General features: G+C 35.8%; 1 protein-coding gene across 4 annotated transcripts in view; it reads left to right on the top strand.

Moving 5' to 3' along the window:
• Positions 1–376: 376 nt before the first annotated feature.
• The window catches only part of glra1 (glycine receptor, alpha 1), a gene marked incomplete at both ends in the record, with an annotated part of 100,239 nt that continues 82,597 nt past the window's right edge, over positions 377–18,018 (top strand). For 3 of the 4 annotated variants that reach the window (XM_083906139.1, XM_083906137.1, XM_083906138.1), the window contains one exon: positions 377–447. In XM_083906139.1, the coding sequence (XP_083762265.1) occupies positions 377–447 (71 nt within the window). The remainder of the gene's footprint in view (positions 448–18,018) is intronic. The other variant, XM_083906140.1, reaches the window with a different exon arrangement.

Here is an 18,018-nt window from a genome sequence, read left to right as displayed (position 1 = left end):
TCCGTGGTCCTGAAACTCAGTCTCGGGTTTTTTTTTGTTGTTGTTGTTTTTTTGGGGGATTCTGCTGGATTTTCTTCTCCTCCTTTTTTTCTCCTCTTCTTCTTCTCCTCCTTTTTTTTTTTTGGACCATGATTCCACGGCCGGTGATGAGGTCACGGCTCAGCACCGGCCACCTCTGGATCTGACACGAAAGCGGGACAATTTGCGGGATCACCTTGGAGCTCCTCAGCACCAAACCCCCTTCCTCCTCCTCCTCCTCCTCCACCTCCTCTCCCCCTCTCCTCCTCCTCTTCCTCCCCTCTTTCCAACACTAACTGGATTTTTTTGTGTGACCCTCCTCCTCCTCCTCCTCCTCCTCCTCCTCGTGAACACAAACATGAGGCTGGCAAAAATGTGGCGACTAAACGCGCTGGGGATCTATTTGTGGGAAACGGTTTTGTTTATCAGGTAAGAAAAACAAAACATTAATATTTATATTTAAATGTCACTTCTTCTTCTTCTTCTTCTTCTTCTTCTTCATCATGTGTTGCACTGTGGAGTGAACACGTCCTGTCAAAGTTGTGAGTGATGATGCTGCTGCTCTGATTGGACATGAATGGAGGCCAAACAGCGACCATTAGTGGTGACAGAGCTGCGTTCATGGCGTGAGTCTGCAGACTGTCAACAGGCAGGTGTGTGTGTGTGTATGTGTGTGTGTGTGTGTGTGTTTGTGTGTTTTAAGATTTAAAATTGTCGTTATAGGTTAATGTTAGCGTTAGTTATTCATTATTAACTAGTTATGGTTAAGTGTTAGTGATAAGGTTTTGTTTATCGTGTGTTTAAATGAATGGAAGTCAATATGTGTGTGTGTGTGTGTTCTGGTCCTCTTGGAGACCAAATCCAGGTCCTAATGAGGCAGAACCTCTGGTTAAGTTTAGGACTAAGATTTAAAGTTGTCGTTATAGGTTAATGTTAGGGTTAGTTATTCGTTATTAACTAGTTATGGTTAAAAGCTAGTGATAAGCCTTTGTGTATCGTGTGTTTAAATGAATGGACGTCAGTGTGTGTGTGTGTGTATGTGTGTGTTTGTGTGTGTGTACATGAAGTTATTGTGCAATTTCATTGATTTGACTCCATTGCTCTATTGTACTACAGGTAATTATATGAAAATACAGAATAAAAATTGTGTTTAAAGTAGAAAAAATTCATTTAATTCATCAGTTCAATAATATTCACGTTGTTGCTGAAACAATAGTTTACGATTAAATATGTTCATGTACGTGAATATTCACTGAATTGTAGTTAATACGTCACGGATGTAAACAAATCTCGGGATAATCGCGATAATTGTCGCTCTGAGTTTCTTGCTGCTTCATGGAGGCGGCCATCTTGTTTCCACAGCACAGACAGAGAGTGCGTTTGGTGTTTTTGACACGTGAAGGCCACCGTAGTTCATCGACCTCATGGGTATGAAGCTATTTTTGCATCTTCGGGGTTTTGTTGAAATCAGAAATGATAGAAACTGATTTTTCATTGTTTTGTTTTTTTTTCTCCCTGAAGAGAAAGATTTTGTGTAAATTCCTGCAGAATTTTCGTTTTTATTTCAGTTATTGAAAACATTACATAGCGACGCTTTAATGTTGGACTAACTTTGACGTTTTTGGTGGATGGAGACGTGAAAACATGTCGCAGTAAAAACAACGTTAATCCTTGTCAGAATTAGACGTTAAAAGGTTTGTTTTACGTCTTTAAATCAGTGACGTTTGAGGGTTTGGTTCTTTCTGGTTCTGGTTCTGATGATGATGATGATGATGATGATGATGAAGACACGTCCTCGACAAGGTGACAAATATTTAACAAAGAGTGGACACTGTCCTTCACAGGCTGTAAATCACTGTCCTGGGATCATAAAGATCTGTGATTTATTTAGATTTACTCTGACACTTTAGAATGAACTAGTTTGAGAGGAAAAATTAACAAATCAACAAAAACTGTGAAAAATTCATATAAATTGTAAAATAAAATGAAAAATAGTGGAATTTTAACATTTTAAAAACACACAATTTAAACACTGTCTTTACTTAATTCCATTTTTAATCGGGAAACTTCACGTTAACAAATATTTGTCACAAATGCAAGACGTAAACATGCTGGATTATAGCAAGAATGCTAATTTAAATATGTAATCTCTAGTTTTTGTTGTTGTGTTGTGAAATCTGCCGACTAACCTGTTAGCTTAGCTGTTAGCTCAATTACAGAAGAACCAAACAGCAGGAGATCGGTCTTGTTGCAAAGAAATCTGCCGATTTACCTGTTAGCTTAGCCGTTAGCTCTATCAGATGAACACAGCAAGGAGAGTAAATCATGGCAGGAAAATAATCTGTTTCTTAGCTTAGCTGTTAGCGCAATTACAGATGAACAGAGCAACAGGAGATACATTTTGTAATGAAGAAATCTGCCGACTCACCTGTTAGCTTAGCTGTTAGCTCAACTCGAGGCATCACAGAGATAAATCTCATTTGACTCTTTTCAGAGAATTATATTATTATTTTTATTATTCATATATATGTATATATATATATATATATATACATATATATTCAGTTAACCGTAGTTTTTGGTCAAGCTAACATTGCTAATGTTAAAGCAAAAATACAAAGAAAACAGAAGAGATTCCTCAGGAGGTCGTTCACCACTTTTCCCTGTGATTCTGTAAACAAACAGACAAACAAACAAACAAATCTCAGATTTATTACGTTTCTTTGTCTCTTCAAACATCTGCTGCAGTTTTTCCTTCATTTAAACTCTTCACGTTTAATCGTAAATGACTCGTTTTTAAAAATCATTTTCAGACGTCGTCACATTTTCCACCTGCAGGCGTCGACGCTTTATTGCGCACGGATATTTTCATTTTCTTTTTTTATTATTATTTCTCCGCAGCGTCTGAGCGAGCGTCGACAGTCGGGGGATGATTTTATTTATTCTATTATTTGTCATTTTTTTATATTTTATGATTTGTTGTGTGTTCACGACACAGTGTTTAGTTAATGAAGGAGGAGGAAAAACTGCTGCCTCAGCGCCTCCTTCAGCCTGGACTCTGCACTTCCTGCACTAATTGATATCTCTGTGTCACACACACACACACACACACACACACACACACACCTCATTCCACATTCCGCCTTATTACTAAACATTGATTATTCTGTCATTGACCGGGGCCAAACCTGATGAATACACATTTAATGTCTGTTCACTGTGTGTGTGTGTGTGTGTGTGTGTGTGTGTGTGTGTGTGTGTGTGTGTCCACACTCTGATTAACAGTTTAAAAAAAAAAGAAGCAAAAAAAAAAATGCATGAATTTAGCTTTTTATACTGGAGTTACACTGTAAAAAACAGCCCCACGAGAAACAAGTCAAATATTCTTAATTTGATTTAAATGTTTCATGTTTTTAAAACACGATATCTGCTAACTTGCTAAGAATTCTTTAAGGAATTTTCAAAGAAATTCTGTCCTGTAAAAAAATGTTTACTTAAAATAAGTTTTCCTTACAAATCACACTTATAAAAATAAAAATTTTACCCTTATTGGCACATAATTTTTTTCTTAAAACAAGAATATTTAAACAAATTTAATAATATTTTGTATTTTAAGTCGCATTAGAAATTCACTGATATGAATTGGTGTCTGTGCAAAGTATTTATTTGACAGAATTCCTTTGCTTGTTATAAATGCAACGCTCTTAACGTTTGCTCTGTTTTTCCTCAATTTAAGGAACTTTACTTTGTCTTAAAGTGGCTAAATTTAGAAGCTACTTAGAAGAATTCTAGTCATTTTTTCTCTCTCTGTAAATCAAGAAAACTTAAGAATATTTGGTGCAATATCAGATTACAGATTGGTGTGTGTACAAATATAAGGAATCCTTAGGTCTGTATTCTTAAATTCAGCTAAATTTAAAAAAATATTTATTAGTTGTTTTCAATTTCTTACAGGACAGAATTCCTTCACTAAATTTTATTAGTTTTTCCTCATTTTAAGGAATATTAAAGTGTGAAAGTGTATTGTTTTCTTAAATCAAGAACATTTATATCAATTGGAGAAGATTTGACGAGTTATAGCAGGACTGTTTTTGCAGTGTAGAAACTTTCAGACTCTTATAATCATCTGTGAAACCAGTGGAATTCTACCACGTTTATTTAAAATGAGTCTTCTTTTACTCGACGACGCCGACATTTAAGTATTTAAATTTCAGGGGAATTTCTTAAATTAGCGCACGAGGAAAACGAGGTTTTCTGTTTAATCTGAGGCGAAGAAAGCGTTTAGTCCAAACTGTTCTCCGGGGAAATCGATCGTGTGCTGATTTCGGAATCAATTAGGAGCTGAATCTGCGTCAGGGAGTGTGAGGAGAATCGATGATGATACCGTGTGTGTGTGTGTTTTTACGGCTTTTGCTTTGCCGCAGTGCAACAACAACAACAACAACAACAACACAAACACACGCACACGTTTGAAGAGGGAAAGAAAACTAAAAAACTCCACCTCGCCATGGTGATGACGCAGATTAATCACACACACACACACACACGCGACCACCGTATGCTAAAGATTCCTCTTCATCTTCGTCTTCCTCTTGGAGGAAAAACACCGTGACCTTTTTCGTCCCAAGGATTCGATAAAAGCTTGTGAATCTGTGGAGCGGAAACACAGACGACGGTCACGTGACCTGACGTATGGATCTGTGCGACCCGCGGCACCGTCGATATGTAAATAAATATTTATATTTATTTATTTATATATTTATTTATTCATGCAGAATCTATAGAGACGACGTGCTCCATCATTTATATCGCCATGACGACGACTCTGTTTGTGCCCCGGGCTTTTATTGTTGTTTTTTTTACACCTGTGTTTTCATTGAAGGTGACCTTGACACACACACACACACACACACACACACACACACACACACACACACACACACACGTCCATCACATCACATGACAGGGTGCCATGGTGGACATGGGTTATGGTTAGGGCATCATGTGACTCAACCTTTTCAAAATAAAATGAAATATTTGTTTTAATTATTAAAGCTTCAGTTGTCTGAATCAATAGAAAACAATTTTATTTTTATTTTATTTTTTAAGTCTTTCGCTGCTCGAACACTAACATTATGGAGGTTTTATGCCATAAGCTCCTCCTCCTCTTAGTTTTAAACTAAGTCTAAATTGTTATATATATATGTGTGTGTGTAAATTCCTTGAAATAGTCAATAGTCAAATAAAAACCTTTCTAAGATTATAGAGACAAGAGGAAACAACAACAATTACCAGACTCAAAGATGTGCAGCATCTGCCTAGACAGGTTGTGGTGAAAGGACAAAATGGGGGGTATGTGTTTGGGGGGTATAAAACGTGTTTATAGAATTACACTTATTTATATAAGCAGCAGTAGCAGAGTCTGTCGATAAAGAATTATGCTGATATCAACGCTAATTATAGCATAGCATTTTGTTGCCTTTTTCTTACCATTTTACATAAACGTGACAAATTTCATCGTGATCTGTGAAGACGTCGCTGAGATAAACTCACCTGAACTTCGTTCAATGAGGTTTTTCCATGTTCAATTTCAATCGCCGCCAAAATTCGTAATATGCCATTTTACACTTTTGTCCACTGTGACGTCATCGGTGAGTCGATTCTTACCAAAATTGAATGGGAACATACTCGGGCGATTTACTACTAATCACGAAAAATTTAGATTGATCCGTCAAAAACTGCAGACAGGAAGTTGCTCAAAGTAGGTCAAACTTACGCTGACGATAAACCCACGTTTATGAAAACATAACATGAACAAAAAAATTGGTCTCTATTCGCTTTAAACACGATTTCTATCCCACATCGCAGTCACAGTCTGACTGATTTATGTTGTAGTGCCACAAGGGGGAGCCGCGTCTTTATGCAATGTTAAATTTCAATTGCCGCCAAAATTCGCAATACGGAATTTTACAGTTTTGTCCATTGTGACGTCATCGGTGAGTCGATTCTTACCAAAATTGGATGGAAACATACTCAGGTGATTAACTACTAATCACGAAAAATTTTGATTGATCCGACAAAAACTGCGGACAGGAAGTTGCTCAAAGGAGGTCAAACTTACGCAGACGATAAACCCACGCCTATGAAAACATAAAATTGGTCTGAAAAATTCGCATTGACCCGTCGCTAACCGCAGACAGGAAGTTGCTGACAGGAAGTTGCTGACAGGAGGACAAACCGAGCTCCTTAGTGAAGGAAATGAAGTCGGTGTTAAGTAAAAGTTGTTGAAGGTGGTTTTGTTCATTAAAGCAAAGGTTAGTGAGATGAAGTGTTGTGACAGAATGTCACTTTCACCGTGAGTGATATTTCACAGCGTCTTAACCTTTCTCTCTCTCTCTCTCTCTCTCTCTCTCTCTCTCTCTCTCTCTCTCTCTCTCTCTCTCTCTCTCTATCGTGACATTCATTAGCTCGACTCGTTCTCGTCTTTTTTTTTTACTCTGACAAACTGTTGAACGTGAAACGCTGAGGAGAGAAAAGAGTCTGTTTGTTTGTGTGAAGGTCAAACCTGAAGAAATACGTCTTGTATATGTATTTTTTTTTGTTTTTTTTTGCTCTTGTTGAAGTGAGTGTAAAATAGTAAAGTCGTTGAAGAACAGAGTTTGTATTTGACATGTTTGACTTCCTGTAGTAAATAAGTTATAGAGAAGAAAATGTGTGTTTGTAGAATATAGAATAAGAAAATATACAAATGAATACAAATACAAATTATTATTATAATTCTTAAATAGTGAAAACTACTACAGTTTCAAATAAAGAGCTTTTAGCAAACCATAACTGCTCAAATTGGTTTTGATTGTAGGACAATAACCATTAAATTATTATTTTTCAAAACTAAATGTTTGCTATTTGGAGCTCCATGAAATTAAGTAATTGCAACAAAATCCTGAGTAAAATCAACAAACGGATTAAAGCTGCAACTAACGACTATTTATATAATTAATTTATTTGATGTTTGGTCTATAAAACGTCAGAAAATGTAGAAAAATGTGAAAAATATTCACATTCGAGTAACTGAAAAATCTGACAACTTAATTTTAATTATTAAAAAAAATAATTTGCGAGTGAAATCACAAGTTTTCCAATTTCAGCTCTATGTTTAAATCTATGTGCATGTGTTGTATCATGACTCAGCAGAATCCTATACATTCAGCTTGAACGAGAGCTAGCATAGCATAGCATAGCATAACATGATGATGGTCATTATATAACTCTGCTCTGAGATTTATTAAGGGCATCGATCCGCAGATTAATCAATTATTAGTCGATTACCAAATAAAATTGAATGAGTTTTGTTGTTATTGTCCTGAAATATGAACAATTGTTAATTTAAAAAAAATTGCAGTTTTTATTCTCCTTTAACAGGAAACAGTTCAAAAAAATTATTTTACACCATTTTCTAACTAATGTAATATTGCAGAAATTCACGGCACTAAAGTAAATTGTTTTACTTTAAAATAGAAGTTTTTATTTTTGTTATTTCATCAAAATTTTGTATTTTGTAAAAAAAATAAAAAATATTGTGGTTTGCTTCACATTTTACACCATTTTTGTCCAAAAATTGTATATTTTACGCTATTTTACACATCAAGTAAATTGCTTTCTCTAAAATAGAGGTTTTGTTTTTGTTATTTCATCAAAATATGACATTTTTGCTTCTTAAATGTGTAAAATGTGACGCAAACAAAAACATTTTTACAACTAATGTGATAAAAAACTAGTTTTAAGAGAATGTACTTTGCTGCTAAAAAGTTGCCAGTTGGGTCCAATAATCCGATAATTGCGTTTGATCGTTGGCTCCAATTCCACCTTCAATAATCCCCTTTAATCCCAGAGGGCGGAGTCTGTTTCCCCCCCGATCACAGGAGTCACAGGTGACAGTTCAGTGGTCACGGAGCAGGAATCGCGGGGATTTATCGCCTTGCTCAAGGACACTACGGGAAAAAAAGGGGGCGACGAGCCGAGCTCTCAGAAATCACAGTCTGTCTCTGAACATACTTTCCTGCTTCAGCCAAATTAAAGCGAGCGCCCGTGATTCATGACTCCGCCCTCAGGCTCTTTCATTTGTTCTGTTATTTATCGCTCACATCTCACATCAGAACAAATCATAACGCTCGGCTCTTTTTTTTTTTTTTTTTATTCCTTCCTCTCGCTGTGATCAATTTTCTCGAGTCTTCTCCGCAGTTTCGCCGCCGTCACCTTTTACTAATTAACTTCTGGGCAGGTTCATTTTCCAAAAAGTGATGTATGATGATACATTATTGATCAGCGGAACAGAGACGGAGACGGATTTGCATCGTAAATATCGGACCGTGACATCAGCCGCCTCTGGGGGGAGGGGGGGGGGCGGAGCTGGAACTCGGTAACAGGCGCCCGACCGCCGCCGAGTAGACACGAGACAAATGTACCATATCGATTTTGTCGCGTTTGTCACCGTGGAAACAGTAGCTCCCAAACTCCCTAGTGGGTCATGGAGGTACTGCAGGTTTTTGTCAACAAGCTTGAAATAATTAAGGAAAAAAAAATTATAGGGTTTGAGATGAAAATTGGTACATATGTGTGTCAGGTCAAGACCAACAAAAAAGTCAATTATACCCATGACGCAAACCCAACAGGAAGGCAGCCATTTTGGATCAAAGTGCCATTTTTGGGCGAATTGGCGATTTTGCACTGATTTGGATTTGAGTGAAAAATTAACTTTACTCAAACAACTTGAAATTTTGCAACGTGACTCTGGACAAGATGTGGATTAAAAATTAGACAACGCTTTCCTTTAATGTCACACGGTGTGGCCTCTAGGGGGAACCAAAATTGCGGCAAATTTTCAGCAAATAACAAAAAACTGATATAAATCCATTATAGAATTTGACTTTTTGTTTAAGCAAAAATTATTTTAACTGTTGACATGTGAGATAATGTATGTCTGATAGACTTTTCAGATGGAAAACAGAAATTTTGTAAACCACTCACTCTCCCACACCAAACCCCATATAGAGAAAATCAGTGATTGTAGGAGTGTTTGATCCACTGCTGCCTCCATCAGAGAGTTCAAATGTGTTATTTTATTATTTCTGTGTTAAAAATCCCTTTTTATGATTACCTGTAGTGACACAAACTGACCACCGGAGGCAGCAGCAGAGCAGCAGCTCTTGTTTCCCCGTGAGCTAAAATCGATCATTTTCTCTATGGGATTCGGTTCAGGAGAGTGAAAACTTCAAGGTTGTTGTTGTTGTTTTTTAAAATTTTCCTTTGCTAACAGAAGTTGCTTGCGGTGATAAACGTGATTATTGTGTTATTGATCAGTCACAGCGAGCGCAGGTCGCCTACGCCAGCTTTAATCTGGTTTCCCCGCAGTCGGCAAAACCACGGAGTCGTTAACGTGAACTCGCTCACTTCGTATTTTTCGTTAATCATCTTTTTTTCTTTTTTTTTTAATTTAAGCAAAGCGTCGACTCTGAGGATCTGCGAACACTTCATCGCCTGCAGGATGTTGGACGTGATTCAGGGTTATTTTTTGTTGTTGTGTGTGTTTTGTTGGTTTTTTCCAGGTGAGGAAGCAGCTTTTAAACCGCGGAGTTTTTTGTCGGAAATGTTGGCAACACAAGAGTCAACGGGAGCGGAAAATAGGGCTTTAGCTGATGATCTGCACCACGGGAGAGTTCACTGAAGAGATGAGGGAGTTTGACTTTGTGCTCTGTGAGTGAATCTGCAGTGTTTTTCCGGCGCAGTGGAGTGTGTGACGCAGCTCAGCCGGGCGAGAATACACTGCTCGGATCCTTTTGTGCACTGCAAAAAAAGGTCTAAAAACAAAATAAAAAGACTAAATCTGAGGGAAAATATGCTGATTTTAAGATGAGATTACTTAAAAATAAACTTTTTACAGCCTTGAAATATGTGAAATATTCTAAATTTAAGCATAAAATGCTGGTTTTAAGATGAGATTACAGCCTCAAAATAAGTTGGATATACTAAATAAAAGCATAAAATCATGGTTTTAATATGAGATTATTTAAAAAGTAACCGTTTACAGCCTCAAAACAAGTAAAATATACTAAATATGAGCCTAAAAATGTTGGTTTTAAGATGAGCTTACTTAAAAATGTACTTTTACAGCCTATAAATATGTGAAATATACTAAATATAATAATAAAAATTGTAGTTTTAATATGGGATTACTTTTTTACAGCCTAGAAATAAGTGAAATATTCTAAATTTAAGCAGAAAATGCTTATTTTGAGGATGAGATTATTTAAAAATGTACTTTTTACAGTGTCAAAACAAGTGAAATATACTAAATATAAGCATAAAAATGCTAGTTTTAATATGAGATTACTTAGAAATTTACTTTTTACAGCCTCAAAACAAGTAATATCATCTTAAAACCAGCATTTTCTGCTTAAATTTAGAATATTTCACATATTTCTTTTACAGCCTTGAAATAAGTCAAAAATTCTAAATATAAGCAATTACAAACAAAAAAAATTCTTACTTTTACAAAATTAAGCTTAAGATTAGTTAAGAAAAATATTACATTGAGAGAAAAATAGCTTAGTATTGGTGAAGAATGACTAAACTCTGTCTTAATCTAAGCAGGTTTATCTTAAACCTAAACCTTCAAACCTAAAGTCTGTCCTTATCTTTACAATAAACATCTTATCACAACCAGAACGACTTATAAGAGATCGGCGTGCGCGGCGGCCGAGCGGCGGTTGCCACGGCAGCGAGCGAACGAGCGGCCTTTTCGTTTTGGTTTGTTCTCTGAGTCTCTGACTAAACTCCAGAATGAGACTCATTAGGGATCGAGGTCTTCAGAGGCTTCAGGAGACATAATGAGCAACACTTAGGGCTAATGATCGCAGCCTTGATTCGGCCGTCGCTGCAAATCAGACGCCGGCTCACGATGACTCGGCTGTTTTTTTCTTTTGCCGCGTCAGCGTCGGTTACGTTAGGTCTCCAGCTCAGCGTCGACGTGGGATAACGAGAGCAAATCCAAAACTTTGATCATGGAAACACAGACGAGCAGTGATTATCACAGGAAACGGTTAGACCAAAACACTTTCAGACTGGATTTAATCCAGTCTGAACTGAGGTCAAATTAGTCACATTTGTAAAATTCACGAGCAGGGATTGGTGTGTGTGAAAATATAAGAAATTCTGACACAATTTCTTCCAACTTTCTTAAATTGTGGGCTATTTTTTTAACTCAATTAAAGGAACATTATAGTCTGAAAGTAGTTTTTTAATGATCTAAATTTAAAATGATTTGACTAGGGCAGTTTTTACAGTGTATCACAGATGTGTGTGTGTGTGTGTGTGTGTGTGTGTGTGTGTGTGTGTGTTTGCAAATATAAGAAATTCAAGGTAAATATTCTTAAATTCAGCTAACTAAGAAAGAATCTTAAAGAAGAAATTTCATCAACCAATTTTTTTAAATGCTGCTCCAGGTTAAATTAGTCAAATTTGTAAAATTCACTAGCACGGATTGGTGTGTGTGAAAATATAAGAAATTCTGACACAATTTCTCACAACTTTCTTAAATGTTGACCTATTTTTTAACTCGGTTAAAGGAACCTTATAGTCTTAAAACAAGAAAATTGTAACCAATTTAAGATGATTTGACTAATTTTTGGTAGGGCTGTTTTTACAGTGTATCACATATTGGTGTGTGTGTGCAAATGTAGGAAATTCAGGTTAAATATTCACACTGGACTGGATTTAATCCAGTCTGAACTGAGGTTAAATTGGTCAAATTTGTAAATTCACTAGCACGGATTGGTGTGTGTGAACATATAAGAAATTCTGAGTTATGAATTCAATTTTAAGTAAACATTTCTTACAAGTTACAAGTACAACTTTCATAAATATTTGTCTGTTTTCCTCAATTTAAGGAACATTATAGTCTGAAAGTAGTTTTTAATAATTATTAATAATTAAATAATCTAAATTTAAGATTATTTGACTAGGGCTGTTTTTTACAGTGTATCACAGATACACTGTAAAAAAAAACAGTGATTTTAGCTCACGGGGTCACTGCTGGTCTACTGCTGTCTCTTGTGGTCACTTTGTGTCACTGATGTTAATCTGAACAAAGGTTTTCAAAAGCCGAATTGTGCAAAATAAGACATTGTAAGTTAGTGATGGAGGCAGAAGTGGATCAACAACTCCTGTGAACTCCTGTGTGCTGTGATGTTAAAAACACTGGTTTTCTCTATGGACTTTGGTGTGGGAGAGTGAGTGACTTTGGTGTGGGAGAGTGAGAAGGTTATTATTAAGCGACACAAACTTCTCCAGAGAACCACAGGTTTAGAGCTGATAGACTTCTGAGCTTCACGTCCGAGGGTAAATTATGTTTGTGTTGTGGGTTAATCACGCTGATGTAATCCCAATCTGTGCCTAATCCGATTGGACCGTCGTCAGCTCAGAAGTGCGTTTGTGCGTCGACGCTAATTTGGGGTTTTTTAAAACGCTCGATTGTTTTTTCTGTTTCTGCGACAGCTTCAGATCCTATCGCGGCAGTCGCGGTTGTTAAAGAGGATTTAGCCACGGATTCGTCACGTCGTGGTGGGGGATTATCTGCTGCCGACATAATAATCTCTGATCCACCTAATTTGGCGTCGCAGAGAGATTTAGATTTAAGTGTGAGAGAGAAAAAGATCTGATGTGTTTTTATCGATCGTGGCCGTGAAAGTGTGAGTTCAGATTATCTGATCATCGATGTTTTGACTCGTCCACACCTGAGGTTATAATCTCCAGATTACAGAGATGAGGATGACCTCAGCAGATTTTCACTCAGTTTGATAACTGTAATTTACTGTTTTTTTTTTTAATTTAATGAATTAATCTATTTTAATAATAATACTAATAACATCACTACAATTTTCAGTTCTAAATCAAAACAAAGTACTTTTCCTTAATTTTTCCAGGTATCAGGTTGTGAAAAATCATCAACTTTGAGCTTTTTCCAACAAGAAAATGTCAGAAATGTTCAATTCTTAAATTCAGCTTAATTAAAGAAAGACTGATTTTAAAGACGCATTTCTTACATGACAGAATTTCTTCAATTTCCTTTAAATCCTGGTCTGTTTTTCCTCAATTAAAGGAACATTACACTCTTAAAGTGGCTAAATTGAAAATTGAAACCAATTTGAGAATATTTGACTTATTTCTAGTAGGGCTGTTTTTACAGTGTAGCACAGATTGGTGTGTGTGTGTGTGTGTGGTGTAAATTCTTAAATTCAGCTTAATTTTAAAAAGAAAGACACATTTTAATTAAATATTTAATTATTATACAAGTCATTATTTCTTAATAACTTTCTTAATTTTTTAGTCAGTTTTGTTATATTTGAACTCAACTTTTTCCAAAACGTGAGTTTACCCCATTGGTAATTTTAAAATTTACTTTCAAAGTACGTGATAAATACAGATAAACACAAGAAACTCTCGGGTTTAATGAACTGTTACACAATTTGACCACACGAGGCAGCAGTAGACCAGCATCTCCTGTGTTGCCCCGTGAGCTGAAAACGCTGGTTTTCTCCATGGGCTTTGGTGTGGGAGAGTGAGCGGTTTACAAACTCCAGTTTCCTGTCCAAACATGTTCTTCAGACATCGTAGAATAAAATAATCTGTTAATCTAGATGCAAGGTCTCTGTCTCTATCTCTATCTCCGTCTCTCACCTCAGGCTTGATCTTGATTTGACTTTGTCACGTATCGTCGTCGTCTCTTCTGTGCGCTGACATTTACACAAATTACAGGACTCGCCAAATTGGAGGTCCGGAGAGAATAAAGGTCAAACGTTGAAAGCGTTGAAAAGGCCACCGCGTGTTACACGACTTAAATATCCTGATTGGCCTAAAGCGAGAGTCTCCTCCTCCTCCTCCTCCTCCAACAACAACAACAACAACAACAACAACACGCTCATTTGGTTTGAATTTACATGAGAAAAAAAATAAGCATATTTAAGTGAAACCGAGACGGTTTGTCATTTATTCCCTGAAAACATCTGCTCCGTCGCCGCAGTCACTCAGGAATTCAAGGATTTATTTATTGAACACAAAAGTCTATGAAGAGGTTTGATACCTGCAGATGGAGGTGATAATCCCTCAGATTACAGACTTTGACTATAGCTGTGGGCATTTCTAGCAAAAATGCTTTTCAGGAAATTGTTGTATTTGTCAAATATTCTGAGCTCAAGAGATGCATTCAAGGAACCCGGTAAATGTTCTGAAATCTGCGAGGTTGTCCAGTATTTTGCGCAGATATTTGATTATCTGTCATTATTGTGGCCCAGATTAATATTAAAAAGGTGTTTGGCAGTTTAAATCATTGTTGATAAGATAGATCAACAATGATTTATTCACGTTTTTTTAAGTTATTTTAATGTAGACTTAAATATTTAAAATAAGTCGATGTCGTAAACGTCACTTCACGTATTCTGGTATATTTAATTTAGTGAGTTTTTTTAAATAATTGAGTGTAATAATGCTGAAAGACAGACTACGTAAGCTTACGAGATGCATTCAAGGAACACGGTAAATGTTGTCAACTAGCTTTTGGCATTTCTAGCAAAAATGCTTTTCAGAAAATTGTTGTATTTGTCAAATATTCTGAGCTCAAGAGATGCATTCAAGGAACCCGGTAAATGTTCTGAAATCTGCGAGATTGTCCAGTATTTTTGTGTAGTATTTGATTATCTGTCGTTATTATGGCCCAGACTAATAATAAAAAAGGACCACATGCTTGGAAGTTTAAGTCATTGTTGAAAATGTTGAAGATAATCTAATTTGGTAAAATGTCGTAAACATCGCTTCACATATTCTGGTATCTTTAATTTAGTGAGTTTTTTTTTATGATTTAGTGTAGTAAAACTGAAAGAAAGACTACGTAAGCTTACGACATGCATTCAAGGAACATCGTAAATGTCACCCGTTCTGCAAACTAAATGTTTTTTGCGGTAAGAGATGCACTCGGATCGTCATTGGAGTACAAAGATGTACAAATAATCTGAATCGTCAAACTTTCTTTGGGAGGTTAAAGGAGAAGTTCATTGTTCAAAAACAAACGGAAAAAAACACTAAAATAACTTCTGCAAAACTTCAATTTATCACAACAAAAGAAATAACTCTGATACAACTTTATAAAGTAGATCAGATCATGTTGAAACCAGGTCACTAATGGGAAAATTAAGATTCTGCAGGGAAACTGCACTCCGTCCAAAAAAAAAAGAAAGAAAAGTTTCCTTAAAGTTACTTTGACACGTCAGAGAATTAAAAAACTTCATTCGCTTACGTTCGGGGGTGAATAAACAGAAGCTAACGGGCTAACCGCGGCGCGATTAATCAGACGCCGCGTGAACGATTCTAATGTGATGTTGACTTCAACTTTTCACTCCGATCATCAGCATCATCCGTCACGACGGCTGTAATTCAATCACCCGCGATGTGATTGATGAGCGTCGCACCGTCATCGGCGTAACGTGTCATCATTTAACAGCACGGAGCACAGTCCCTCATAATATATATACATATATATATATATATATATATATATATATATATATATATATACATAACTGTTATATACAAAGACAGATCTATTATTATGAGGAAGATGTTGCTGTTTCTCTGTGGTCATTAATCTTTTCGTGACACTTTTGAATCTCAACACAAAGTCTGCGTTTATTAAAAAGAGAATCAAATCAGCGTTAAATTGTGTTTTTTCTTTAAGTTTCTCGTCCAGCGTTTACAAAACAACATCATCGGTCATTTAAACTTAAACGTTTTTTGACCACCTGACAAAAATGACTCCATATTTACAGGATCCTTATATTTACTTTTTATGGGTATTTTTTGTGGTTACCACTTTACAGTATCATGTCACCACATAATCAGTTAAACTACAATTAATTAATTTGTTCTGTTCTGAGCCTGTTGACGAAAACATATTTTATTTTTTGCAGTGTTATTAACATCATTTAACTAGTTCTCGATATAAGTTTGATATAAATATAAAGTGCATAACACAATTATTAGACCCCTGTCATAAATATGAGAAAACAAATATTTTAGAAATATTTCAAAAATGTGTTTAAAACTAAACAAGTTATTGTATATTTTATATGTAAGTTTTTATTACCACATTTCGGCAGTAAAATTACTCAAACATAACATCCAACCCCTAAAACTTTGTATATAATATATATATAACATTATATATATTATTTACTACTATATTTGACGATAATAATCATATTTTAGCAGTAAAAATATGATTTCGTTTAAAGAGCTTCTACATACTAGTGTATAGAATTATATAAAAACATATATTTTGATAATTATTAATGCAGTGTTTTTGGGTCATGTTCTTATATATTTGTTAAGCTCTGTATAATGTATTGATAATCAAATATAACAGATTATTATTCGGGGAACTTGCGTCGGAACCATGTAATTAAAGTGAAAAACACTAATTTGAACAGATGGTCATATTATCCTGTAGTTTGAGGGATTAAGAAGCGCGATGTTACCGATGTTATCATTGGGAGATTTCTAGTTTTAAAATCTTAAGTATGAAACACAATTTATATTTGGGGCTTACACTTTCTAACTCTCGCTGAGTTTACTCCTCTGTCAGTTTGTTAAATTGTCGTCATATCTCTTCTGCTTTGGTTCCGACAACGAGTGAAATTCGTTGATGTAAACGAGTGAATCGTCTGCGTAAAGGCGGATAAAAGAACAGCGTACGGCGTTTGCGACGCGAGAGAGCGAAAAAACTGAGAAAACTGTCTTTCCTTTCCCGACTCAGAGCGATTACATCTGTTATTTATGTACGTTATAAAACACTGAGTCGACTATTATTCCACTGCGAAAACAATAAACAGTAAAGTATTGATTAGTACAACTGTAATTATGTTGTGCTGCATCACTTGATACAATATCATAAAACAATACAACTTTATTTATGCCCACGAGGCACAGACATACAATCACAGCACATATATATATGTATATATATATATATATATATACATATATATATATATACAGTATAAGTAAAAGAGCTGGTGTAGATAAAAAAAAAGATAATAGAGAGGTAAAACTTTAAATGTGAAGTTTAATGAAAATGTGCTGCATCACTGGAGGTGATGATGTTTTTTTTACGGCTTTATTATTTATTTTTTTCTTACTCTTAAACGTCATCTTTATCCTTCGTGAGACGTTAAAAACCACGTTATTCATCAACGAGTTATGAATATTATAATGTCGTTATTGTCAGGGTGATGATTTATGGAGGTTTTTACATCTGCAGCTTAACGGACAGACGTGTCTGTGTGTGTGTGTGTGTGTGTGTGTGTGTGTGTGTGTGTGTGTGTGTGTGTATGTGTGTGTGTGTGTGTGTGTGTGTGTGTGTGTGTGTGTGTGTGTGTGTGTGAAAAAGCTTTGCTGCCTCTGACCTGAGCAGATGTTCACCGTTTGGACGCAGACGACGCGGAAAACCTTCATTTTCTGATCTGCTTTATCTCACCTCCGCAGTCGCTCACTCGTCCTTCCTCACCTCCTCTTCCTCTTCACACACACACACACACACACACACACACACACAAACACACACACACGCCCAGTGCATTAATCCATACGAGGCGTGCACTAAACTCTAAATTATGAACACGTTCAGTAAATAAAAGATACCAAACGACAGTAGTGATGCTCACAACATCTATTTATTTAAATATTCAGTCTATATTTTAATAAAAACTTGATGACTTATGTTTCACATTTTGCCAACTTGTATATTTTACATTTAAACTTCAAGTACACGGTGTATTTTTATTTGCTGTCCTGTGATGATGCTGTTCCTCCAGGACACAAATCTGGCAAGAAGTCATTGAATAATATTCATTGCCATATTTAGTTATACTATAACAAAATATTAGTAAAACACCT

Source organism: Microchirus variegatus (genome assembly GCF_963457635.1).
Source record: "Microchirus variegatus genome assembly, chromosome: 19".
In the NCBI taxonomy this organism is placed as follows: domain Eukaryota; kingdom Metazoa; phylum Chordata; class Actinopteri; order Pleuronectiformes; family Soleidae; genus Microchirus; species Microchirus variegatus.
The sequence above is the reverse complement of the archived record's forward strand: the minus strand, read 5'-3'. Positions and strand labels throughout refer to the sequence as shown.